The 27,929-nt window shown below is 42.8% G+C and overlaps 1 protein-coding gene across 4 annotated transcripts in view; it reads left to right on the top strand.

Moving 5' to 3' along the window:
• LOC126335166 (probable multidrug resistance-associated protein lethal(2)03659) overlaps nucleotides 1-27,929 on the top strand; it is a 262,493-nt gene that overhangs the window by 162,262 nt on the left and 72,302 nt on the right. For 3 of the 4 annotated variants that reach the window (XM_049998144.1, XM_049998145.1, XM_049998143.1), the window contains exons 5-6: nucleotides 17,870-18,074; nucleotides 25,093-25,315. In XM_049998144.1, coding sequence (XP_049854101.1) covers nucleotides 17,870-18,074; nucleotides 25,093-25,315 — 428 coding nt within the window. The remainder of the gene's footprint in view (nucleotides 1-17,869; nucleotides 18,075-25,092; nucleotides 25,316-27,929) is intronic. The other variant, XM_049998146.1, reaches the window with a different exon arrangement.

Below are 27,929 nucleotides of genomic sequence, written 5' to 3'. Positions count from 1 at the left end.
CTGCTGAATGTGACGATATTTTGTTAAAATCAACCTACATAGGGCAGAACGATCACCACGATAAAATAAGGGAAATCAGAGCTTGTACAGAAAGATATGTGTTCATTCTCTCCGTGCGCTATACGAGATTGGAATAATAGAGAATTGTGAAGGTGGTTTGATGAACCCTCTGCCAGGCACTTAAATGTGATTTGCAGAGTATCCATGTAGATGCAGATAATAGTTAACAACAACATTCCCCACTACACATGAACACTCTTTACTGGTTCTGGCCTTATCATAGAACAGGAAAGTTTTAAAAATTAATGTAAGATGTCTGAACAAATTTGTTTAAAACGGCAAGATCAAAAGTACATATCTGAACCAGTAATACACAATTTTCAGTGAAATTCCTCATTCTCTATCCTCTTAGCATTCCATTTCCATATCTGTGAATGCAGAAATTCTGGCTTGTTAGTCACAATGTAGAAATAAAATCAATCTCCCATCTACCATTAACTTAGTCAGGTGTAGTCAAACAATGGAAACTCACGGTAGAAATTTCATTAATGTGGGGAAAAGACAGATTGCTACTTACTGTGAAGAAGACGCGTCAACTTGCAGACAAGCACAGTTAAGACAATTTACACAAAGCTTTTGGCCACAGCCTTTGACACACACACACACACACACACACACACACACACACACACACACACACACACACACACTGCAACATCATGTGGGATGCCACCATCAATCATGTGGGGGGGGGGGGGGGGGTGGAAGAGGGACTAGACTGCCAACAGGTGGAAGTGTTAGGAAGTTGTGGGGCAGGGAGGTGGGGAGAAAGGAGGAATTAAGGAGAGGAGTGGGGAAAGATGGGTGGATACATTGGCAGGGGGCTGGCTGCAAATAGACAGGGTAGGAGATGAGAGGACAGAAGGGGCGAAAACTGATGGATGGAGGGTGTTGGAATGTGTTGTTAGAACAACTCCCACTTGCGCAGTTCAGAAAAGCTGGTAATGCAGGGGAAGGATCCAGATGGTTCAGATAGTGAAGCAGCCATTGAAATAAAATGTGTGGTGTTCAGCTGCATGTTGTGCCACAGGATGGTCCATTTTGTACTCTTGGCCACAGTTCCACAGTGGCCATTCATCCTGGTGGAGAGCTAGTTAGTAATCGTAACATTACAAAAAGGTGCGCAGTGATTGCAGCAGAGCTGGTAAATGAAACAGCTGCTGACACAGGTGGTGTGGTGATGGTTTACCGCTGTGATGTCAAGCCATATATCCCTCCCCTGATGCAGTCTTTTAAGTGCTGGAAGTTCGGCCGTTGCCCTGCCACTCGTCTGTGTCAACTGCAGAGATCATTCATCTTGCTCGCCAGACTGCAGGATTTTACAGAAAGAAAGGAAAATCATGGAATATAAAACCCTGGACTGACTGATCTACACTGAGGCTAAGAGAAAATGAGTGCCTACATGATGTGGCTATGACCACCTCATACGCCGCTGCTACGAGAACAGTTGACACCGTATCCATTGCAACAATTCCAGGCAGCACCCAGAGCCGTAAGTCTAGACCTGCCCCCTTGATTGTGGGGGGTACTTCCCTATCTGTTGCTCCTACTTCACCTACTTAAGGAGCAACACCCCCCAAACCATCCGGGACATCAGTCCTCACTTTCCAGCAGGAGAAGCGTAAGTCTTCTTTGGCTTGTCTCACCAGGAAGGGGTCCCTTCGGTCCCTCCCTTCCGGGGTTCTGACTAGTGGAATAGCGGACACCTGCCAGTGGCTGAAGCAACCACAGGTAGCTGGTCGTAGGGCTTCAGTCCTTCTCTGTCCCTGAGACTGACCCAGTGAAGCCCTCCCAGCCAGAACCACCGATGGCACAGTGAGGAAAACAGAAAAAGAAGGCACCCATCCCACTGCTCCCTACAAGCTCTGCATCTGAGGATGATGTGGAGAGTCTGGCATCTGCTGAGGACGTAGATCCTGCCGGAACCACACATGATAGATGTCGAACACACACACACACATACTCAAGCTGTGGCAGGTGGTGACTCCTCCGCGGTCCCTTCACGCAATTTTCGGCCACGGACAATGTCATAGTGGAATTGCAGCGGTTTTTTCCACCACCTTCCTGAGCTCCACCAACTTCTCAGCTTTCACCCTTACCTTCTGCATTGCTCTTCAAGAAACTTGGTTTCTGGCGATCGGAACCCCCACCCTCTGGGGCTATGGGGGTTGTTATAAGAACTGGGCAGCATATGAGAGGGTATGTGCTGGCGTCTGCACCTATGTCCTTAACTCTTTTTACAGTGAGTGTGTCCCTCTTCAAACACATTTAGAGGCTGTTGCTGTTTGGTTGTGGATGCCGAAGACTTTCTGTCTACAGTCTCCATCTTCTACCGGATGGTGATGTCCCACAGCATGTCTTGGCTGAGCTGATAGCCCAACTGCTGCCATCTTTTCTGTTACTGGACAATTTTAATGCCCATAACCCTTTATGGGGTGGCTTGGTGGCAACAGGACAAGACGCTGTCCTTAATCACCTGTTGGGACAGCTCGACCTTTCCCTCTTAAATTATGATGCCTCCACACATTTCAGTGTGGCGCTTGGCATGTCCTCAGCCATTGACGTTTAGATTTGTAGCCCTAGCCTTCTACTGTCTGTCCAACAAAGTGTGCATGACAACTCGTGCAGTAGTGACTGCTTTCTGATCTTTCTGTCACTGCCACAGCATCACTCTCGTGGGTGCCCCTGCAGATAGGCTATGAATAATTCCGACTGGGACTTGTTCACCTGCATTGCCACTATTGAGCCTCTTTCCACTGACATTTATGTGGTGGTTCACACAATCACCACCGGGATCATTTCTGCTGCGGACTCTGCAATTCCCTGTTCGGTCCCCTCGGGGAGGACTGTGCCTTGGTAGTCACCTGAGATTGCTGAGGCAATTAGAGATTGCAGGGAGCCCTCCAGCTTCATACGCGGCACCCTATCATTGGAACAACTGATCTCCTTTAAACGGCTCTGTGCGCGAGCCCACCGCCTCATTCCCCAATGCAAGCAGGTGTGCTGGGAAAGATAAGTCTCCGCCATTGGCCTCCATACCTCAACCATAGTAGGTTTGGGCCAAGATTAGGTGGGTCTATGGCTATCGGGCCCCCGTCAGTGTACCTGTAGTTTCCCTGAATGGAGCAGTCTGTACTGATTCTGACAAGATTGCAAACTGCTTAGCGGACCATTATGCTCAGAGTTCCACTTCTACAAATTACACGCTGGCCTTCCGCTCCCTGAAAGAGCAGTTGGAATATCGGGCCTTTCATTCGACACATGCTACCCTGAATCGTACGATGCTCCATTCAGTGAGTGGGAATTCAAAGTGCCCTAGCCGTTTGACCTGATATGGCTCTTGGGCTGGATCGCATCCATTATCAGATGCTCAACAGCTCTGTGACCTGCCAGCGATGCCTCATAGACCTTTTTAACTGCATCTAGGTTGAGGGTGAGTTCCCATTACAATGGTGGCAAAGCATTATCAATCCCTGTGTTGAAACCTGGCAAGAGCCTATTGGAGGTGGACAGCTACCGCCAAATTAGACTCGCCAACATTCTTTTGCAAGTTGCTTGAATGCACATGGTGAGCTGGAGGTTGAGTTGGCTACTTGAGCCTCACAGCCTTCTGGCTGCATCTCAGGGTGAGGTCCATAAGGGCCGCTCTGGCACAGATTATCTGGTCTGCCTGGGGTCTGCCATTGGAACGGCCTTTCCCCGCCATCAGCATCTGGTTGCTGTCTTTTTTTGACGTGCGGAAAGCATATGATACGACATGGCGACATCACATCCTCACCAATGCGTCAGGGGTGGGGCTTAGGGACCCACTCCCAATTTTTATTCAAAATTTAATTCCTTCTGCATGCAAGTTGGGCCCCTCCCATAGTTCCTCCCGAGTCCAAGAGAGTGGGGTCCTGCAAGGATCTGTCCTGAGTGTCTGCCTCTTTTTAGTTGCTATCAATGGGCTCACTGCAGTAGTGGGAACACCAGTATCAGTTTCCTTGTCTGCTGATGACTTCTGCCTATACTATAGCTCCACTGGCATCGCAGTTGAATGGCAGGTGCAGGTGCTATCCGCAAGGTGCAGTCTTGGGATGCAGTGCATGGCTTCCAGTTTTTGGCCGCCAAGACCTGCGTTACATATTTCTGTTGGTGTCGCACTATTCACCCTGAGCCATGGCTTTGTCTTGATGGCAAACCTCTTGCTGTGGTGGAAACGCATCTGTTTTTGGGATTGCTTTTTGATACATTGTTGACTTGGCTCCCTCATATTTGACAGCTTACATAAACGTGCTGGCAACATCTTAATGCTCTTCATTGCTCGAGTCACACCAGCTGGGGTGCCGATCGGTCTAATCTTCTAAGACAGTATCAGGTGTTGATTCAGTCGTGTGTAGATTAAGGGAGCCTGGCTTAGGGTTCGGCATCGCCTTCAGAGTTGCGGTTGCTTGACCCCATTCTTCACTGCATGGTCAGACTCGCAACTGGTGCTTTCTGCACAAGCCCTGTCAACAGGATACTTGTGGAGGATGGTGTCCCTCCATTGCGGATCCGACACCACCAACTACTGGCTGCTTACGTTGCACATGAAGCTTGCCCACGCATCCCAATTACAGGCTCCTGTTTTCCAACTTGGTTGTCCAGAATGGTGGCCCCGGTCAGGATCACGCTCCTACTCAGGTGAGTCCTTCGTAATCTGTAGTGACTCCAGTTTACGAGCTATTGACCAGTGTTTTCCTCACTCTCGTCTGATGTTGGCTGGCCAGGAGTCCCTCCATACTTATACCCATTGGGGCTGCTTCATGGTCTTAGTGTGGACTCCAGGTCATGTTGGCATCCCGGGTAATGGACGGGTTGACACGCTGGCCAAACAGGCTGTCAGTGCACCGGTCTTTACGATTTGCTTTTCTGAGTATGGTCTCCGTTAGTTTTGTGGCAGAAGGTAATTGGTATCCTGGGGGTGATGAATGGTGCACCCTACCTTCACCCAACCAGCTTCGCATTGTCACGGAGACTACCAGTGTGTGGTGCTCCTCCTTGTGAGCCTCTTGCAAGGACTGTGTTGTACTCTGCCTGGATGATCCACAGTTACTTATTGTGCCGTGAGGTCCCACCTCTGTCGCTGTGGGTCAGCATTGACGGTGGTCCACATTTTGTTGGGCTGTCTGCTTTAACTGCATTGAGGCAGACATTTGCACTGCCTGATATGCTCCCTGCAATTTTAAAAGGTGTCTCTGCCATGGCAGGCTTAGTTTTGAGTTTTACAGGGGGTTTTATTGCTCGATCTGAAGGCCTCTTTTTTTTTTGTGTTGCGTCTGGCCTTTTGCCTACAGTTTTAGATGGGGGGTTTTTCGTGTCTCTTGGAAGGTGGCTTTTCCTTTTTTGTTTCTGTGGTCGGCCAACCACTGTAACTCTGTGTTTTTAATTCCTCTTTCCTGGTCTTTGTCTTTTCTGTTCTGTGTCGTCCCTTGTCATCTGTTGTTTTTTATTCTTTGTGGGTGTTTTATGATCATGGAAAAAGGGGCCGATGGCCCTTGTAGTCTGGTCCCTTCAATCCCACAAACCAACCAACCGACCAATGAGTGGCTGGGCCACGTGTGAAAGCAGCCATGTCATTTACCAGCTCTGCTGCAATTATTACACAGGTTTTTGTATTGATATGACTACCAACCAGATCTTCACCAGAATTAATGGCCACTGCTAAAGTGTGGACAAGAGCAAAGTAGACTGCCCTATGGCACAACATGCAGCTGAACATATTTGATTTCAATGACTGCTTCACTACCCGAGCCATCTGGATCCTTCCCTCCACTAGTATTGCTTTTCTGAACTGTGTAGGTGGGAGTTGTTCTTACAACACATTCTACGCTCCCATAACTATCCCAGCCTCAAGCTGCAGTAACGTACTGTCCCCACATGCTCTACACAAGTTATGACCCCCTCTGTCCTGCCATTTATTTTCGTTCTCATCTCTCCCCTTAGTTATTTGCAGCCATCTGCCAGTTCATCACCTTGTGTTTCCCCACTTCTTTCTTCTTTTTGCTACTTTTCTCCCCACCTCCCTACCCCACAACTTCCCTGATGCTGCACCTCTTGGCAGTGTAGGCCATGCATACTCCACCAGCCAGCCAGACAGTGTTCTCTCCTCCTCCCCCCCTCCCCCCCCCCCCTTGATCTTTCCCCATTTCCCTCCAGATTGCTGCTTGCATTGTGTGTGTGTGTGTGTGTGTGTGTGTGTGTGTGTGTGTCAAAAGCTGTATGTGAGTGTCTTTCCATTGTGCCTATCTGCAACCTAAAGTAGCAATCTGTATCTTTCTAAATTTTTGATATTTCTCAGGTATTCTGTTAGAAATGGAATGGAAGAATGCTGGAATGATTGAAGTCTTCACTAACTGAAGTTGATTTCAACCAGACATCTTTGTTAATGACTCTCTAAAAGTGTTAAATGAACATGCTTTTACAAAACAACTAAACAGATTCTGAAGGTGTTTTCAAAGGTAAATTATGTATAGCTTATGGCACCATATAGGTGTTACTTCATCAATCAGATCACAAAAATAAATCGTAATTGAAAGTTTTATCCTACTAATATCATAAATGTGAAAGTAACATTGTCTGTTCAGTTTTCAAAGCTAACCCACTGAAAAAATTTCGATGAAATTTGGTGTGGAGATAGCTATAACACAGATGAACATAGGATGCATAGCACACTTGTGGATTTGAAGAATATTATGCAAATTAGGGAAAATGTCTTGTCTTTGAGAAAGATGGTGACCAATCTGTAACCCCTTCAAAATATATGCAGCTGTCTGCAAGACAACTAATTCAAACAGCTTACTGTACATTCCTTGCAGTATCCATAATATAATTGTCTGCAGCCCCATTCTTCAAGTAACACACACTGCGACGCAGTGGAGTAGATGCTAGTGCACTCCATTCACCTGTGTTGCAATACACATCCTTACTCAGGTCCCTACAGCACTCTTACTTTGTCTGCGACTAGAGCTACCTCAGACTTCATAATTTGTAACATAACTGTATTTACCAGTGCTAATATGCTGCCAGTAGCTGAGATTGTCCAAAGCAGGCCTTTTCAACCGAGATGATCTAAACCAGGGTTTCAGTTGAAACACTTTATATGCACTGTGATGGTGAATGATTTCCAGTACTTAACAGGACTGATGTTCTTTAGTAGGATTGAGCGCAATTGGCTAATACATTAACATAAATATAATTGTTCACAGAAGTTGACATGTGGCAATATTTATAATTAAGAGTGTCGCTGTATGAAACCCTTAAAACACTGTCCTTGAAATCTTAAGTGAGCTCGGTATGAAAACTGGTATGAAAACCATGTGCACAGTTAGTAACTATTGGAAGTAGTGCTGTTTGTATTATGAATCTATTGTAAAGTCAAAACTGCTGAAGTTTGACACATTCAATAATAATCGTAATAATAAAATTATAATTACACCTACACTGCCCAGACTTCATTGAAAATACTCACTAAATTATTGCTAAGTTTAGATACAGCTTAGCACATTCTATGGGTTGTAATTTATGACTCTCCTGTGACCAATTCCCTGGTATTTGGAGGTATAGACCTCGCACATTCCATAACCTTCCACAGACTGACTAAAATGCCTTAACAACCGCCTCTATTTCATATTATTCCGATAATCAAAACTACATTCAGCTAGTGTTACTTGCTTTGCTGTCATTGATTACAGTTAAAAATTTATATTTCTGATTAAGTGAACAGGGAGGTAAATAGTTTTGAATGTGAACTGTTAGATGAAACAAAAATTGCTATTGAGTTACGCTGTCAAGTTTGTCAAAAAAACGGTATTCTATGTCGGTAGCAGTGTTTTAATTGTGAATGCTAATTAATCAGAAACTAAGAGGGCAAAAGTTGCTAGCACAATTTTAGCTAATGGAAAATCCAGGATGGAATGTAACAACATTGTGAAAAGGACAGTTTCTACTCACTACATAATAGAGATGGCTTTAACGAGGCCTTCAGCATGAACGTGAGCAAATGTGCCATGTTGGCTGAAAGCTTATTGTCTGTTAGTCCTTTTGTTATGCTTATCTGTGACTCAGCATATCCGCTATATAGTGAGTAGCAGCTATCCTTTACATAATATTGTAACACATGTTCAACATTAACTGAACAAATTTGACCATCATTTATGTGGTTTTTTATCTACCTGTCGGGAAGTTAGCAGTCGCGTATGTTTTTCCATGTGATCAGTGATGAAACTCAAAATCACTGGTATTTATAATCAAAAGGATGTAATGGATAATAAGGTTAAGTTGGCTAAGCTCTGAGTTTAAAATTAGAGATTTTTGGTATTGCGCACATTCCACACAAGAAGTCATATCGATGATATTCGCAAAAAGAAAATAATTTCTGGAGAAAGAAAAACCTAACATCTGGATGGAATCCACTTGTTTTGTTATCAATTCCAAGTTATATTGGAGCAGATGCTTCAATACTCCCTTCCGATCAACATCATTAGTGTTCTCTGCACTCGGTAAACTGTGAGGTATTTGCACAATTCCATAATTCCCTTCTTAAATTACCTTAGTTTCCCACTGAGGAGATCATCCCACCAGGTGGCTCACGGTTCTTTTGTAAGTACGTGCGTGGCGAGCACGAGCCCCGAGCTATTGCAGCCTTCCTTCTTTCCAGGGCTGCATTTCCTTGCCTGTCACCTCCTTTCCTCTCCTTGCTCCTTCCCCTTAATCATCTCCTCTCCCTCTCTTGGTGTCTTTGTTTTCTTGGCCCCACTATCCTCTTGGTTTTGCAATTTGGTTTTCTTGTGTAATCACCTTATCCTTTTGGCATTCCCTGGTCCCCCTCTGGGGTTTGTCCTCCATTACTAAATTTCTAATCCATAGTGAGATCCATTTGGGGAAGAGCAACTAACCAAGTGTCTCCGACATGTGCCCTCCTAGTTCATTCCACCTTTTCTTTCACGTCGTCTGATTCTAGGGTGCATAGCCAGCACGGTGGCCAGCCCGTGTGGTGGGGTCACCATATAGCCTTTTGGTTGAGCCCCTTGAACTCAAAGGGATCACACTTCTGATACCTGAACTGTGACCACCTCATGTAAGCCTAGGAGTGGTTGCTTGTCATCCTGGAGCATCAGAACTCCCGGCAGTGGCCGCTGTGCCAGATGGCCCTTGCTGTGGCTGGGTGGCACCTGTGGGGAGAGCCACTGATCGGAGTGGGTGGTATCTGTGCGGACACTATGCAAATCAAACGCATATGGGTCCAGAACACTGGCTGTTCTTCTGTGGCCGTCTCTCTGCTTGGAACTGATTCTCTTAGTGCTGTTCCTTCTTCCTCTTTGGCTCTCCCTTCCGTGGCTACTCCCTGGGAGGAGGGTGAGGCCCGTCGGCTATGGGCGAAACCTTTCCCCCAGTATCTGGTTTGCACCAGCACTGATGGGAATACTTTCACAAATATCAAACCTTTATTTTTTGTGGAACACATTGAAGACAAGTATGGCGAAGTGGACTCTGAGCAAGATGCGGTTGGGTTCATTGTTGATGAAAACTGCTTCAACTGCCCAGTCTGCGGCTATTCATGCCTGTAATCATCTTGGCACAATTCCTGTATTCATTACCCCCCACGAGTCTCTAAATATGGTTCAAGGTGTGATTATTCACAGGGACCTCATCCTTCAAACTGATAAGGAACTTCGGGACACACTCGGACGGCGGGGTGTTCACTTTGTTCGGCATGTTCCGAAGGGTCTGAAGGACAGTCGCGTTGATACTGGTGCCTTTATCCTGGCCTTTGAAGGTGTACCCTCCACGAGTTCAACAGATTGTCTAGTATATAAGAAGGAAAAGAAGATACAGGAGTATAAGTCCTTTGATTGTTTAACCTACAGTGAGGCTCGTAAGAAGTATGCACGTCTTCACACTGTGTCCATGACGTCTAGTTATGCTTTAGTTACATCTTCACCCCTTCCTTACCCAAGTCCCGAACCCCTCTCCTTCCTCCCTCCCTCCCCTGTGGCTCCCACACCCTCTCCTCCAGGTGCCACTCCCCCTTCCACAGCCAGAGAAGTGTCCCACTTCTTTGGCATCTGCCGGTCAAGGGCACCCTTCCCGGGATACCCCTTCCTGGCACCTTTCAGGCCAAAGGTCTGCTGCCATGCAATGACGGCAAGAACCACGTTCTGTGGGCCCCCGGGTCGCCCTATCTTCCTTCTCCCGATCCTGCTGCAGCTGGCTCCTTCATGCTGCACAATCCTCCTCAATCTCAAACAGAAAAGAAGAAGAAATGTAAATCCTGGGACAAGGAGCCTCTGTTATCAAAAGTCCCATCCCCAGCTTCGCAGCCTGATTCTGATCTGTTGTTCATGGATGTCGCCCCCTCCTTGATGGTGACTGGTGGTGACCGGGCAGCATGACTGACTTTAGCCTGTACAACCCCCATTTGAATCATTCTGTGGTTATCCAGTGGAATTGTAATGGGTATTACCATCACTTTTCGGAGTTGAAACCCCATATTTCATCTTACTCTGCAGCTTGTGTGGTTCTACAGGAATATCATTTTACTGACGATCACTCATCGACCCTCTGTGGATTCCGTGTTTTCTTTTGAAATTGGGTCGGTCCCCTGCGGGCCTCTGGAGGTGTTTGTACATTGGTCTGTACAGACATTGCTAGCACATAGATTCCTCTTCAAACTACATTGGAAGTGGTTGCTGTTAGGGTCCACCTAGACTCTGAGGTCAGTTTGCAGTCTTTATCTCCCTCCTGACAGGACTCTTACTACACCTGCTGCCTTAACTGCCGTCGTTCAGCAACTTCCTCCTCCTTGGGGATTTTGATGATCATCCCTTGTGGTGCAATGCATTTCCATCTAGACAATGTCTTCTTGCAGGCCAGTTTCTTGCAGGCCAGGACTTGTGCCTTGTTAATGATGGCTCCCTACTCACTTCAGTGCTGGTCATGGTACCTTTCCTGCCATTGATCTTTCTTTCATCTCCCTCCCTCCTCCTTTCATTATACTGGTTGCCACATGACCTTTGTGATAGTGACCATTTCCTGTTAATTCTCTTACTCCCTTTCCGCTCCCCGATGGACAGGTTACCTCGTTGGTCTTTCCAACACACCAATTGGCCTCTATACACTGTAGAGGTCGTTTTTTCTTCCTCTCTGTTGGGTTGTATTGATGTTCTACATGACTTGTCTGATGTGATTGTTCGTGCTCCTAGCCTTGCTGTACTGCACTCACCTGGACCATTTCGCCGCCAGCAAGTCCCGTGGTGGAGTACAGCCATCGCCATTGCCATCCGTGATTGCTGTTGAGCTTTGCAACACCTGAATATGCACCCATCCGCTGCTAACCTTATTACCTTTAAACGCCTTCGTGTTAAAGCCTGTTACTTAATCTTACAGAGCAAACGGATGTGTTGGGAGTGCTTCGTTACTTCACTCGGTTCTACTGTCCCTTTGTCACAGGTATGGGCTATACTTCGCTCTCCTCAAGGTTGCTATCGGTAATCCACACTCCCAGGGCTTCACCTCCCAGATGGCCTTTGCATGGTCCTGTTGATTCTCACAGAACATCTTGCGACCCATTTTGCAACAGCATTAGCCTCCTATCTGGCTGCTTTCCTTCACCAGAAACAGCGGGCCAAATTTACTGAATGGGAACTTCTTTCTGCACTTCCTTCTTCTCGTGATAGGGCCCCTGGCCCAAACTCCATTCATAACCAACTGTTTCAACATCTCAGTGCTCCACAACGGCAACATCTTCCCCGGGTGTTTAAACGTATTTGGTTCCAGGGTGACCTCCCTTCTCAGTGGAGGGATTGCATTGTGCTTCGTGTCCTTATGCCTTGTAAGAACCCCCTGTTTGTCAAAAGCTATTGGCCAATTAGTCTGACAAATGTTTGCAAGTTACTTGAATGGATGGTAGCCTGTTGGCTCAGTTGGGTCCCCGAATCTCGGGATCTATTGTCCCCTTACCAGTGTGGCTTCTGAGAGGGACGGTCTCCAATCGATCATTTACTTCGCTTGGAATCCACAGTTTGGCAGGCTTTTTCCCAGTGCCGCCATTTGGTTGCAGTGTTTCTCGACCTTCGCGAGGCCTATGACACGGCTTGGCGGCATCACATCTTACTTACACTTCATCAGTGGGGTGTTTAAGGCCCCCCTCCCGATTTTTATGCGCGAGTTCCTATTCCATCGGTTGTTTGGGGTTCGGGTTGATACTGTTTTTAGTTCTCCATGGACCCAGGAGAATGGTATCCCACAGGGTTCTGTATTGAGTGTACTTCTTTTCCCCATTGCTATAGATGGACTTGTGGCCTCAGTCTGTCCTTTGGTCACCCCTGCTCTGTATGTGGATGATTTCTGCATTTGGGTTAGTTCCTCTTCGATGGCCTCTGCAGAGCAGCAGCTCCAGGGAGCTATATGACGTGCCTTTGCATGGACCCTCTCATGTGAGTTTCAATTCTCTCCTGTAAAATCGCGTGTGGTCCAATTCTGTCACTGTACTACGATCCACCCCAATCTGGAGCTCTATCTTGATGCACAACGATTACCTGTGGTCTCAACAGTTTCGTTTCCTGGGTCTTCTTTTCGACAACAAGCTCACTTGGCTGCCTCATATCAGACTTCTGAAGGCAGGATGTTTCCTTAACTCAGTGTCCTTTGCTTCCTTGCCCACACCTCTTGGGGTGCAGACTGCTCCATCCTTCTCCGCCTTTATCGGGTTTTAGTGCTGTCTCGCGTGGACTATGGGTGTCAAGTTAATGGTTGGGGTGCTCGTTCCACACTGCACCTACTGGATCCGGTCCACCATCATGCTATCCTTTTGGTCACCGGTGCCTTCCCTACTAGCCCAGTTAATAGCCTCCGGGTTGAAGCTGGGGTCTCCCTCCTCCCCACCTTTCTGTTTGGCGGTCTCAGCTTCTGGTTTCTTTTGCAATCGCTGTCCATTCCTCTCCCACTCATCCTTTCTATTCTATCCTGTTCCCATCCCAGACCATTGACGCCACTCACCTGATTCCCGCTCTCTGGCGGGTTTACCAGTTGGGCCTCCACCTTGTGTCTCTTCGCCATGATTTTCAGCTTCCTACTTTGTCCTGTCTCCCACGCTCCTTGGCCCTGAATTCGGATTGATCTCCACCGAGGTCCGATTGATTCCATTCACCTGATGGTGTTCTGTTGTTTTTTCTGCCGAATTTTATGGGAGTTTCGGGATGCTGTTGTTCTTTTACACTGATGGCACTAAATCTGCTCATTGTGCGGGATATGCCGTCACATCCTCTATTAGCATGGAAAATCATCTCCTGCCACCTTCATGTGGGGTGTTTACTGCGGAATTGATGGCAATTTCCCAGGCCCTTACCTTTATTAAACAGTTCCAACACAACCATGTTTTGTTATGTACAGACTCAATGAGTGGCCTTCTGGCTGCTGACCTGTGTTTTTCCTGCCATCCTTTGGTCTCTGCCATCCATGACTATCTCGCTGATCTTCACCGTGCTACTTGCTCCGTTGACTTCCTTTGGGTCTCTGGCCAAGTGGGTATCCACGGTAATGAGCTTGCTGATCATTTGGCTGGTGGAACAGTCACTTACCCCTGTTCTCTGTAACCCCTCCTGCAGCAGATTTATGGCTTCACATCAAATCCTACTTGGCGCAGTCATGGGCCAACTCTTGGGAGGCTACCTCCCTGTCTAATAAACTTCGTGTGATTAAGGTGACACCAGTCCTGTGGTGTTCTTTCTTCTGCCTCTCTCGAAAGGCCTCAACCACCTTGTGCCATCTCCGCATCGGCCATATCAGGATGACCCGTGGTTTTGTTTTGCGTAATGAGCCACCCCCACTTTGTGGTTGTGGAGCCTTCCAGTCAGTAGCCCACATTTTGGTGGAATGCCTCATTCGTTTCATTCTGTGTACTAAGTACAGACTTCCCTGCACTTCATCTTAAATGCTGGCTGACGATTTCCGGATGGTCGAACTGGTTCTCTGTTTCCTCCATGAAAGTTATTTTTATTTTCAGTTTAAGGTTTTTAAACTAACACTGGTGTTGGGGCAGGGTAGTAAGGGTTGGGGTGTCTCCCACTGTAAGCTGTGTTTGTTGATTCCACACTCCCCTCTGTGGCCAAGATCCTCTTTTCTTTCCCTTTTACTCTGCCTTTTATCACTTTTTAGAATTGGTTAGTCTCCTTTTCCCTTGCACCCTTCTACATTCTAGCGGTTAAATGCTTTTAAATAGCAGGTGGTTTTGCATCTACTACTTCAGAGGTGAGTTATTTCCTGCCTCGAGCATAGCCTTGGGGTTGCTCTCTTGCTGACTTCACTCATTTTGTTTTTACCATTGACGACACGACTGTACTTGTAAGTTTTTTAGCCTTTTCCCTTTAACGTTCTGACTTTTCTGAGATGTCAAATTGTTTAAATGGACCACATTTGAAACAAGGGACTGATGACCTTGCTGTTTGGTCCCTGAAACCCCAACCAACCAACCAACCAACCAGTCATAAAATTTTGTCCAACCTCTCGCAGGGTTGACAGGTTTAAATACATTAATAGTAGTTAGACATCTTGTGAGGACAGGTAACTTAAACATAGGTCTGCTTTCCTTCCTTTAAAGTTTCTCCTTCCTTCCCTCTCTCTCTTTCCCTTCCTTTCTGCTTCCTTTTTTCTCCTCCTGTCCATCCTTACCTCTTCCCTTGCTACTTCAGTTCTACTCCACGGATACTTCTCACACTCCGGAGAATTGCAAAAAGCTATTTTCTTCTCCTTAGTCCAAAGTGCTACCAGTGTCTTGGACAACTTTTCATGGTCTGCTCATATCTTACCTATCCCCCCCCCCCCCCCTATGGTACTGAAAACTGTGCTGCTTGTGGCACTGACCATGATGATGATTAACCTTTGTCAATTACACAAACACAAATGACAAGGACCCTTTAAACATACTACTGTCCCGACACTACTCACTATTTTATTTGCTTGTATACTGAACTGTATTCCTTGCACATTATCACGGCCCATTTGTAAATGGGGGAAACTAACACACATTTTCTGCAATTCTCAGACTAGCATCACAAAATCTCTATTCTATAAATACAAAGAGCAAACAAAATCAAATTATTAGGACGACACTTGCAGTGATTCTGTATAGTACTTCTTACTGTAACTTCTATGCCTGAGCGGTTACTTATAATTATTACTTCCCATACTTGGAACAATGAATACTTCTTGGATGTATTCAGCTTCACTACCTGAATTGATACACATGGGTAACACCTTATGTTATACTTCCAGAAAATGAGCCACACTGTCTGCCACGTACTGAAAGTTGATAAAGTTACACACTTTGCGAAAGACACATTGACTGTTCACAATATTCACAGTCAAGGAAAATGTACACAAAAAGAATGCACTCACCTCACCACATTTTGTTGACTCAACTATTGCAGGGTTGTAGAGTTATCGTCTTTATCCATAGATGCATTTGCATCGATTGTCAGTCCATTTCTGGTGCCAACTAATGTGGACTCAGGGTGAACCATCACTTCAGTTATACAGTGGAGGGTTGTGGCAGGGATGCAGGCTGATGAGTCACAATAAATATCAAAAGTCAGAAATTTTATTGAAACTTCTGTGACAATTTGTAGCATTGTGGTGCAGTGACCCTGCCCCTATATGCATGTGGTCAAGACTTTGTGTGTTATGTGACCAGCTGTCAACCAGTAGGTGAAGACGTCTGCACTCAGGAATGCTGACGCCAGGAGCTCACTCAATGGTGTGTCCCATTTAGAAGCTGTATGGTTGCTTACCACAGATGGCGGCGGCAGCAGCATGGAAAACTGCCAGAATACTTACAGATAATGGCAGCCTCCAGTCATGGATATCACTCTTGAGAGATGGAATGTGGTGCCAGGGTGCCTGTACCAGTGCAGAATGGAGAGCCCCAATCTTGACTTCCTCCCCTTCCAGGTCAGAGCCTGGCGGCAGCTGGAGTGAACTTGGAGATGGTCCACCATTGGAGAGGCACAAAGTCTAGGAAAGACAACTTGGTGCTGGAAGGTAGTGCAACAGTGAAGGCCCAGCCATCATGGCCACTGCTTGCTCTGGTACCTGGTGTATCCCTCTCGTCACAGTAGGTGCTGCTAGACTGCTGATGCCTCTGCTAAAATTACCCATTGCTTATGAGTTAAGAGCTCGCTTGTGCTACTGCATTATTTTTCAGCACCCTTTGGAACAAAAAATCCATAGCCTGGCAGTGTAGAAACTGGTTGACCTGCTCTGCAAGAGCCCCATCTTAACGCTGCTTTGGCAGAATTGGAGTGCTAGGTGTGGTGTGCCTCCTAAGGCATAGACAGCCCTGTTACTGAAAGCACTGTGCCAGCACCGTAGTACCTGCCAGCTGCTTATGGATTCTTCAACTGCTGTGGCGGAGATACTAAAGTATGCACTAAAGCAAAGCATGTCTTGTTGGATTTCTGTTAAGCATGATGGAGGGTTGCAGGAACTAACACATTCCGTAGCAATTTGGAAAAATGTATAAGAGTCGGACCATCTTGGAGAAGTAGAAAAGATGCATGGAGCAAAAGTGTCACACAGATGACGAACCAACCAAAGAAGTCGGCTGTGGTGCAGTACTACCTCTCCAGTGTGCATAGCATGGATTAAAATGGCACCATGTTAGTAAAACAGGCCACCACATTCTAGAATTGTATTTTAAAACAATATGTAGGGATCCAGCTACATGACATTGAGATAAGGACAGTAGTTTAGAACTAAGTTAAGCTTAGGGGCCAGCCTATATTGTTATCAAAGCATGATGACAGTCTGTGGGAAGATCTGGTAATGCCATGGCAACTGAAGAACTGAGCATCACACCTCATAGTTGTGCTGCTTCTTCATTGGCAGTGTCCCAATACTGCTGTGGAATAGAGAGACTGAGGGGTGGGGATGAGTCTTGCAGTGGCTGCACATTGTCCCTCAGCCACCATACGCAGCAGCTTGCCTAAAAATCATTCAGTTTGGCTGACACCATCCATTTCATGATTGTCATGCCAACTAGTCTGTGAAAGCATATTTACAAAGTCTCGAAAACCAGCTTTGAGAGAGGAATCTAGGACTGTACAAAATCTCCCTATGTGTCACTCCTATAGGAATTGGGAAGGAAAGATTAGTCTAATTATAGAACATACCAAGGTATTTAAGCAGCCATTCTTCCCATGTTCCATGTGACCTTGGTGAGAAACAGCGCTAATAACTAGTACATTGGGAAGTATTCTCTATTACGTGGTTCAAAATGATTTACAGAGTGTAGATGTAGATTACACAGTTTAAGGATTTGCAAATTAGTAAGGTAATGCATTTCTGCATGTATTCTTGGATTGATTACTTTAGTAATTTTGGGGTGAACATTCCTTAAGTAAAAATTACATACAGTATCATAAACTAATTTGTTGTAGTCATGGGTCTTAATATTTCTCATTGCTGAAAATGATTAGGATTACTGGAACAGTTACAGTTCATTTAACATTCAACATTCACCATTTCATTTCCATTTTTAAAATATACAAATGAACCATATCTAACTGTACTTAACATACTTTAAGTGATGACTTGTCTGTTAGTATAATCTTTTAAATTAACTTCTGTTCTCAGGGACTGCAAGTAAATAAGGAGGTAGTAATTTTTGTATTGTTTCTAAGCTACAGAAATTAAGAAATAAGCTCGTGTTAAATTGTTTGTGTATCTTTATTGAAAATCATGATTGTTTTTTAGCTTTGGGGACATGCGTTGTAATATTTTGTGAAACCTGAAGGGTGGCACAGCCACTCTTTCTTGGTCTTCTGTTGCAGTATTTCACTCCAGGAAGTCAGATTCCAATATCTGATGCTTACTTGTATGCAACAGCAGTGATAATGTGCTCCTTGGTGACTGCTTTGGTACTACATCCCTATATGATGGCAATGTTCCATTTAGGCCTAAAGATGAGGGTTGCAAGTTGTTCACTTATTTACAGAAAGGTAAGTGGCAACCTCCTGCACAAAGCAAGGGTGGATGTTATCAGATGTAATACATTGGTACAGGATTAATTTCACTGAATTTGAAATGATGTCATGTTAGTTTTCAATCTCTGACCTTTTTTATCTATTCGGCAGCCACTCCCACCCACAACAAAAATGCTGCTGCACAGGCAAATTTATTAGTACCCACAAGAATTGTCTTCCAGAAGAGTTGTTAAATGTTTTTCAGTAATTTTATATTAACATGTGGCAGATTGTGCCAGATATACTTCATAACCGCATTGTAGAACAAATAACTGGATACAAAATGAGTCTGTCCTTTCACTGCCTGATCACAGTACAATATGCTCTGACTACACGACTAATTAGCTTTTATATTGTGAATTCACACTTGTAACAATAAATCTCAGTAAACTAATATAAAGTAGGATGAGTCCAAATTGTATCAACAAATGACATTACTCTGTGGTCTACACAGAATAGGTACAGAATCGCAACCTTATGCAAGTGGCTAAAAATGACATAAGCTCTGTGACAACTGTCTGTATGAAAATTACTCAATGAAAGTGCAATCAGAACTGAGCCTCAACACGATATGCTCAGCAGTGTGACTTTGTGAACATCACTTACTTAACAATGTGTGTAGGAAAGTTAAAACAAAAATGTTAAAATACCCAGTTGTGAAAAAATACTAACAAAGAGATAGAGGGGCTGGCCAGTACTTACCTTACCTCAGCTCAGTACAGCCAATAGATACATAAAAAACAACCGAAAATTTACGTTCCTAGCTTTTGGAATAGATGTTCCTTCATCAGGGAGGGGAGAGGGGAAAGAAAGGGAAGGGAAATAACCAGTTGTTAATTTTTAAATGACAACATAAAGTATGGGGTAAATAGATGCATACACCTACTAGACAAGAAATTACCTTGCTTAATAACTGGTTGCATATTGTCAAAGTACTGTAGACGGTAGGTGCTATGTTGTTTAGCACAATTTTGGATTTGCTTCTGTATCCCAGGGCTTTAGAAAAGCCAGCTGAGAAATTTCTGGTAACTCGGATTTCCCCACTGAGATATTTCATTAACTTAAATGTTATTCCATCAAAACAGTACATTCCTCAAACAAGAAAAATTAGAAGTAAGATAGTGACACAGGACTTCTGAAAGGATTACATTCTAATATTGACAATCTGGAAACCAATAATTTTGAATAAATGTAACTTATTAAATCACACAGTTCTCTGAAAAAGCCTTCACTAAGAAGGAAATAAAAGTTTCCGGTCAGTGACAGAAAACCAATTATTTTTAGTGGATTACAGATTTTGGGTATTTCATTAAAGGAAAGTGTCAAACCACTTAAACTGTTATCAGCAACCTGAAAAACTACAGATTGGACGACAAGGCCTTGAAAATACAGAACAGAAAAGAGCTTGAAAATTTAATATTTACATAGTACACTTACAACATGTGTAACAAGGAGAAAAAAGAAAAATAGTTAGCAAGTGGGGTTATGCCATGTTCATAAATTGGAAGTGGCAGTAGTCAGCACTGGTGCTGATGGAGGATGGCAGAATCTTTAAAAACAAGTTGACTTTGTTAGAATAGTGTATACAGATATTCATACTAAGGAAGGACTGCTTCTTCAAAAACTTGATGCTGTTGCATTTCTTCTGCCTTCAATCATTATATATTAGGACAGAAATTGTAGTTACACATAATTATATGATGTTGTCTTCACAATGGGACCTTTGATGGTACTGTGCTTTCTGTGAACAATTTAAAATTTTATTTTTCTCATGAGGGAGAAATGTCCCACCTTACAGACAAAAAAATCATTTAAAAAAGTGAATGAATTAGAATACATATGCTGTCAAATGACTCCTTTGATTAATGTAGTATATACTCCAAGAAGAAATGTTCAACAGGTATAAAGTTCTGAGTTTACATACACTTGCTAAAATTAAGCAGGTAAGCCATCAGTTAAAACCTTTTAGTTCAGCTACTGTTATTTAAAAAAAGAACGTAAGACTTTACTCACATTTAAATTGGAAAGCTGAGCTTAATTTGTGTATTTTCATATATGAATAAACTGCAGGATATGAAAATTAGTTGGAACAGTATGCATCCTGTAAACATGTCTTTAAACAGATCAGTTTTTACCTCATCCTTACAGTATATTCATCAATGCACAAAAGTCAACTGTCAACTAGAGCAAGAATAAAGTAGGCATGTTTACAAGTAAAACACTAGAAACAGAAATCATCTGCACTACCCTCTGTAGAAATCTACCTACAAAAACCAAATTTTTGTCGGACGAAAGTGGTGTTTCTTTAAGAGTAAATTGATAATTTACCAATGACAATTTCTCCTTAAACAGAGGCATTTTTCAAGATACCTAAGTAGGTATTAAGGTATGTGTAATTATCCTGCATATTATTTCATAAATGACTGACAAATGAGTGCAATTCTTACTATTTCACGAGCATTTTGATTGTTTCCTGAAAAAGGGGTTCATAAACATTTGAGATTTTAGATTGTATATCATTGTTGTTGTGGTCTTCAGTCCTGAGACTGTTTTGATGCAGCTCTCCATGCTACTCTATCCTGTGCAAGCTTCATCATCTCCCAGTACCTACTGCAACCTACATCCTTCTGAATCTGCTTAGTGTACTCATCTCTCGGTCTCCCTCTACGATTTTTACCCTCCACACTGCCCTCCAATGCTAAATTTGTGATCCCTTGATGCCTCAAAACATGTCCTACCAACCGATCCCTTCTTCTAGTCAAGTTGTGCCACAAACTTCTCTTCTCCCCAATCCTATTCAATACCTCCTCATTAGTTATGTGATCTATCCACCTTATCTTCAGTATTCTTCTGTAGCACCACATTTCGAAAGCTTCTATTCTCTTCTTGTCCAAACTAGTTATCGTCCATGTTTCACTTCCATACATGGCTACACTCCAAACAAATATTTTCAGAAATGACTTCCTGACACTTAAATCTATACTCGATGTTAACAAATTTCTCTTCTTCAGAAACGCTTTCCTTGCCATTGCCAGTCTACATTTCATATCCTCTCTACTTCGACCATCATCAGTTATTTTACTTCCTAAATAGCAAAACTCCTTTACTACTTTAAGTGTCTCATTTCCTAATCTAATTCCCTCAGCATCACCCGATTTAATTGGACTACATTCCATTATCCTCGTTTTGCTTTTGTTGATGTTCATCTTATATCCTCCTTTCAAGACACTGTCCATTCCGTTCAACTGCTCTTCCAAGTCCTTTGCCGTCTGTGACAGAATTACAATGTCATCGGCGAACCTCAAAGTTTTTACTTCGTCTCCATGAATTTTAATACCTACTCCAAATTTTTCTTTTGTTCCCTTTACTGCTTGCTCAATATACAGATTGAATAACATCGGGGAGAGGCTACAACCCTGTCTCACTCCTTTCCCAACCACTGCTTCCCTTTCATGCCCCTCGACTCTTATGACTGCCATCTGGTTTCTGTACAAATTGTAAATAGCCTTTTGCTCCCTGTATTTTACCCCTGCCACCTTTAGAATTTGAAAAAGAGTATTCCAGTCAACATTGTCAAAAGCTTTCTCTAAGTCTACAAATGCTAGAAACGTAGGTTTGCCTTTTCTTAATCTTTCTTCTAAGATAAGTCGTAAGGTCAGTATTGCCTCACGTGTTCCAACATTTCGACGGAATCCAAACTGATCCTCCCCGAGGTCCGCATCTATCAGTGTTTCCATTCGTCTGTAAAGAATTCGCGTTAGTATTTTGCAGCTGTGACTTATTAAACTGATAGTTCGGTAATTTTCACATCTGTCAGCACCTGCTTTCTTTGGGATTGGAATTATTATATTCTTCTTGAAGTCTGAGGGTATTTGGCCTGTCTCATACATCTTGCTCACCAGCTGGTAGAGTTTTGTCATGACTGGCTCTCCCAAGGCCGTCAGTAGTTCTAATGGAATGTTGTCTACTCCGGGGGCCTTGTTTCGACTCAGGTCTTTCAGTGCTCTGTCAAAATCTTCACGCAATATCGTATCACCCATTTCGTCTTCATCTACATCCTCTTCCATTTCCATAATATTGTCCTCAAGTACATCACCCTTGTATAAACCTTCTATATACTCATTCCACCTTTCTGCCTTCCCTTCTTTGCTTAGAACTGGGTTGCCATCTGATCTCTTGATATTCATACACGTGGTTCTCTTCTCTCCAAAGGTCTCTTTAATTTTCCTGTAGGCAGTATCTATCTTACCCCTAGTGAGATAAGTCTCTACATCCTTACATTTATCCTCTAGCCATCCCTGTTTAGCCATTTTGCACTTCCTGTCGATCTCATTTTTGAGACGTTTGTATTCCTTTTTGCCTGCTTCATTTACTGCATTTTTATATTTTCTCCTTTCATCAATTAAATTCAATATTTCTTCTGTTACCCAAGGATTTCTAGCAGCCCTCATCTTTTTACCTACTTTATCCTCTGCTGCCTTCACTACTTCATCCCTCAGAGCTACCCATTCTTCTTCTACTGTATTTCTTTCCCCTATTCCTGTCAATTGTTCCCTTATGCTCTCCCTGAAACTCTGTACAACCTCTGGTTCTTTCAGTTTATCCAGGTCCCATCTCCTTAATTTCCCACATTTTTGCAGTTTCTTCAGTTTTAATCTACAGGTCATAACCAATAGATTGTGGTCAGAGTCCACATCTGCCCCTGGAAATGTCTTACAATTTAAAACCTGGTTTCTAAATCTCTGTCTTACCATTATATAATCTATCTGATACCTTTTAGTATCTCCAGGGTTCTTCCACGTATACAACCTTCTTTCATGATTCTTAAACCAAGTGTTACCTATGACTAAGTTGCGCTCTGTACAAAATTCTACTAGGCGGCTTCCTCTTTCATTTCTTAGCCCCAATCCATATTCACCTACTATGTTTCCTTCTCTCCCTTTTCCTACACTCGAATTCCAGTCACCCATTACTATTAAATTTTTGTCTCCCTTCACTATCTGAATAATTTCTTTTATTTCATCGTACATTTCTTCAATTTCTTCGTCATCTGCAGAGCTAGTTGGCATATAAACTTGTACTGCTGTAGTAGGTGTGGGCTTCGTATCTATCTTGGCCACAATAATGCGTTCACTATGCTGTTTGTAGTAGCTTACCCGCATTCCTATTTTCCTATTCATTATTAAACCTACTCCTGCATTACCCCTATTTGATTTTGTGTTTATAACCCTGTAATCACCTGACCAGAAGTCTTGTTCCTCCTGCCACCGAACTTCACTAATTCCCACTATATCTAACTTTAACCTATTCATTTCTCATATGTAGGCATATTTCATAATATAAAAAAGCTTTTCCTAAGGACATTGGGCTGATATGGGGTCTATTCAAAAAATTCTGGAACTTTGCTCAAAAATATTTCTACGCTTACCTTTCACTTACTGTGCATGGACTCCTTCAAAATACTCTAGTCCAGAATTGACACACTACTCCCAGTGCCATTCTCACTTCCAGAAGCACCACTTGCTGGATTGTGTGTAGTGTTGTCTGTGAATTTTCTTTTATCTCATCTATAGTTGCAAATCTTTGTCATTCCAATGAGGTTTTAAACTCTGGAAATAAGTCTGCAGGGGCCAGGTTTGGAGAGGACAAAGGATAAGGCAGCTCAGTGATTTGGATTTTTGTGCAGTAGTCATGCACAAATGAGGATGAATGTGCAGGTGTGTTATTGTGATGCAAGAGCCATGAATTCTAGACACGTTTTGGGCCATTTCCATCTTAAATTTTCTCACAGGTGTCACAACACATAGTACCATCAGTTTGTACTGTGGCACAAATAAGTTATAAAACAACTTGTCAAAGTCAAAGAAAACTATCAGCATGGCTTTGATATTTTACCTGACCTGACGAGCTTTCTTTAGTCTTGAAGAACCTTTCCCAACCCATTGTGAAGGTGGAACATTGGTCTTGCAATCATGACTATAGACCCACACTCATCACCAGTTAGGATTTTCATAAGGAACATCTTATTTGTGCAATCCAAAAGATCTTCACAGATTGCAAGGCCAAGATCTTTTGGTATTGACTCGAGCCTTGGGACGAACTTGGAGGCAACATGTGTTCCAAGATGCTGTCAGAATTTCATGACACAATCCAGCTGAAATGTTCTTTCTGTAATTTCTCAGATAGTCACTCTTAGATTGGAATGCACAATTTTGTTTACGTTTGTGGCATGAGTGTCACTGGTAGACATCCTGAACAAGTGTTATCTTTAACTAATGTCCAGCCATTTTTAAACTGCATGAACCATTTGTAACACCGAGCATGGCTTACTCATCACCATAGAGTTCCTCAGTCATTTAGTGTTTCTCCGTAAAGGCTTTCTAGAGTTCCACACACACACAATTTAATGCAGACACGTTGTTCCTCCTTTTTTGCTATCTCGATATTCACAAACTGTACGACAAAATACTCTACTCAATACAGCACTGAACAATAACGAAGAGACATAAGACACTGGGACTTCCAGCACTTACATATAAAACACAGATATGTTCACGGATGCCAAGTGCATCTCGCTCCAGCACACCATTGGCACGAAATTACAAATATTCTGGACTTTTATGAACAGATCTTAATTTGACAAACTACATAGTTGAAGAATGGAAAAATCCACGATGGAATAACGAGAATGTTACGAAGAGGATAGAAAGCTACTTACCATATAGCAGAGATCTTGAGTCAAGACTCAACATCTCAGCTGTATGGTGAGTAGCAATCTATCCTTGTCATAATATTGCCAAACTAGATATGTGCATTGCTGTATAAAGTAGTAGACCATCTTGTGAACCAAATAGGAACTATTGTAACAGGATTAACAGGCATACAAACTGTGTGTGTGTGTGTGTGTGTGTGTGTGTGTGTGTGTGTGTGTGTGTGTGTGTGTGTGTCTTTTTAACAAGACAACTTCTCTATTTTTTTCCCTTATGTTGCACAGGCACTGAGGCTTAGTAAAACAGCACTGGCACAAACAACTGTGGGACAAGTGGTCAATCTGATGGCTAATGATGTGCACAGATTTGATTTTATGTTCATCTTCGGTCACTATCTGTGGCTTGGGCCTCTAGAAACAGCTGTTGTAACATATTTCATATGGACTAGAATTGGTATTGCTGCCTTTGGTGGTATTCTTTGCATGTTGCTATTCATTCCCTTTCAAGGTAAGTGGATTATAAAAATAACAAATGTAAGTCCTGCATTATAGTGGAGTGGCACAACAAAGCAAAGCAGAGCTGCTTTGGTCCCAGTGATAGTGGGGCCAGGGAGCAGCATGGCAACAGGCAGGCTCACTTGACTGTGGGAATGGCAAACACACAAGCTGGTCAATCTGCAGTCTTTCTCAAATGATTTTAAACAAGCTACACAGTAAAAAAAAGATTGATTCTCATACATCTTGTAGTTTATCCATCAGGTGCATAATGAACTGCTTATCATTTCGTTAATCAGCACAGTTATGATGTTTCAAAGCTGAGCAAATTAATAAAAGAGCATTGAATAGTTTGCAATGAAAAATAGAAGTCACTGAATTTGAAAAATAGAAGTCATATGTTGCTTCATACCAGAAGTAGTTAACATATTGAACTATTCTTGAGACTTGGAATGGGATTCTCGAGAAAATGGGTCGTATATAGCGCACTCTGTTAAACTTACACCCAGACAATAAAGCGAGAATAAAATACTTATTACACCCATGTGTCTCATAAATGGTTTGAGATACCAAAACGATATTGTGGTAAATGATAGTATGCAAAGAGGAGAGTAGTTTGCCATATGGTTATTGTGTATAGTGTGATATACAAGAAATGACATTGTTTTCAATGGAATATTATAACTTTCCAAGTGCCATAGACAGCTGGTGAAAAGAGAATACTTAGGTCCTGGAAACCAGAAGCAGTGTTCAACACAGGTCTCTGACTTTTACAGTAGTATTCATAACCTTCATAAGAATTCTGGAGTCAAATACTAGTGTTGTGGGATTGCCTTCAGCAATGACATGAGTGCCCTCTAAAGATGATTTTCTGAGTGCTATAAACGATTTATACAACATACGGAACTTTCCAAATTCGGTTGGTAATATTGGCAGAAAACAGTCATCTAAATCACTCAGAAAATTCTGGTGCAATGTTTATAGTTATAAAACATTTTCGTCACCCTACAAGCAGTTGCAGATCCTGACAGGAAAATCATTTAATTGATGTTGGGTAAGAAAGAGAAGGCGACAAATTTTATTCTTCCAATGAATCTTGTTTGATGCAAGGAGGAGAGCTTAATAGACCACCAAACTCTCCCCTATCAAAGGATTCAGGTGTTGCCTTCATTAAGTGATACATCACATTCCTTGAATGAGAGGTACTACATCCTTAAATACAAGTCAGAGAAAAGATGTTCGTGATTGGGAATGGTTGATAAGTGGTGAGCACCCCACCGTTTGGAGGTGTTTTAAATTGTAGATGCTGAGCTCAGAGCCATTGATCCAGTGACTGTTTAGAAGTGGGTAGAAGTCAGATGACCTAGCTGCAGAGGTGGAGATAAGAGTTCCAGGGATTGAGCAGTGCTGAAGAAAGAGCTCAATGAAATATGAGAATCCAGAATGTCAGAGATAATTAGTGTATTCTAATAGTTAATTATCAAGTTGAATATTTGATGTGTTATGTATGTACTAAAGAGGGCAGTAAATGAGTTTTGTTTATAAACAGTCTTGGTTGAAATTTTAGTTTTTTATTTTTCAATGAGACGTTTCGCCTTATTTAGGCATATTCAGGTTATCTACAAAGAAAACAGAACAAATACATCTATTTAAGAATCGTGATTTCGTTGTGCGATTATGATTCTTAAATAGATGTATTTGTTCAGTTTTCTATGTAGATAAACTGAAGATGCCTAAATACGGCAAAATGCGTCTTTGAAAAATAAAAAAAAGTAAAATTGCAACCAAGACTGTTTTTAACCAATACTGTTAAGCACTGGTTTGCTGTATGCCATGTATGGATTGGAAGAATTTCTATAGTAATGAGTTAGTAGCTGTCCTCATTCATCATGTATTGAGTTATAGTTTAGAAGATAATATAAAGTGAATGGAATCTCACTTCCTATTTTTGTGGTGGAATGAATGAGAAGTTTATTTTCAGCTGTTTCACATGCAGCCTGTAAGGAGGCAAAGTATGAGGCAAGTTGGAAGAACACCACACACAGATTCAAGGCACAGATTAGTTATATACTGATTAATAATACTCAACGGTGACCAAATATTCAGTAAGCAACATTCATTGTATGTAAAAGGAGTGCTCAGGTGGCAACTTACTGAAATGTTAGGTGCACGAGGTGCAGTATAACGAACCACCATGCAGCCCAAACCAACCTGAAACACTTCTTGGTAATAGATCCATGGAAACAATATTTCAACAAATGCTTTTCCAGATCACGACAATTACTTGAATGTGCTTCAGGAATAATGAGCACTAAGTAGAGCATATTCTGAAAGCCTGTACAGACTTCACCATAATTTTCTCACGTTTATTGTGAAAGTTAGACGTTCTCCACGACAATGTTATTGACCTAGAAGGATCCCCCGAGTGTCAATGAGCAACATGCTGTGGAAATTCTGTATTCTATACAAGGCATTTATAAGGAAGGTTGAAACTTAACCAGAGCTTCAAATAAAGCTGTCCCTATGAGACAGTTGTGAGTACTTATTTCACATAGTAAACAGATTTTCATGTGTTTATCAGCTGTGGTACTCTAATTTTATTAATAGTTATGACAGTGAAAGAGAGA

The sequence above is a fragment of the Schistocerca gregaria genome, chromosome 2, assembly GCF_023897955.1.
Source record: "Schistocerca gregaria isolate iqSchGreg1 chromosome 2, iqSchGreg1.2, whole genome shotgun sequence".
NCBI classification, from domain to species: Eukaryota; Metazoa; Arthropoda; class Insecta; order Orthoptera; family Acrididae; genus Schistocerca; species Schistocerca gregaria.
Note: the sequence above shows the minus strand (reverse complement) of the source record. Positions and strands in the feature narration are given on the sequence as shown.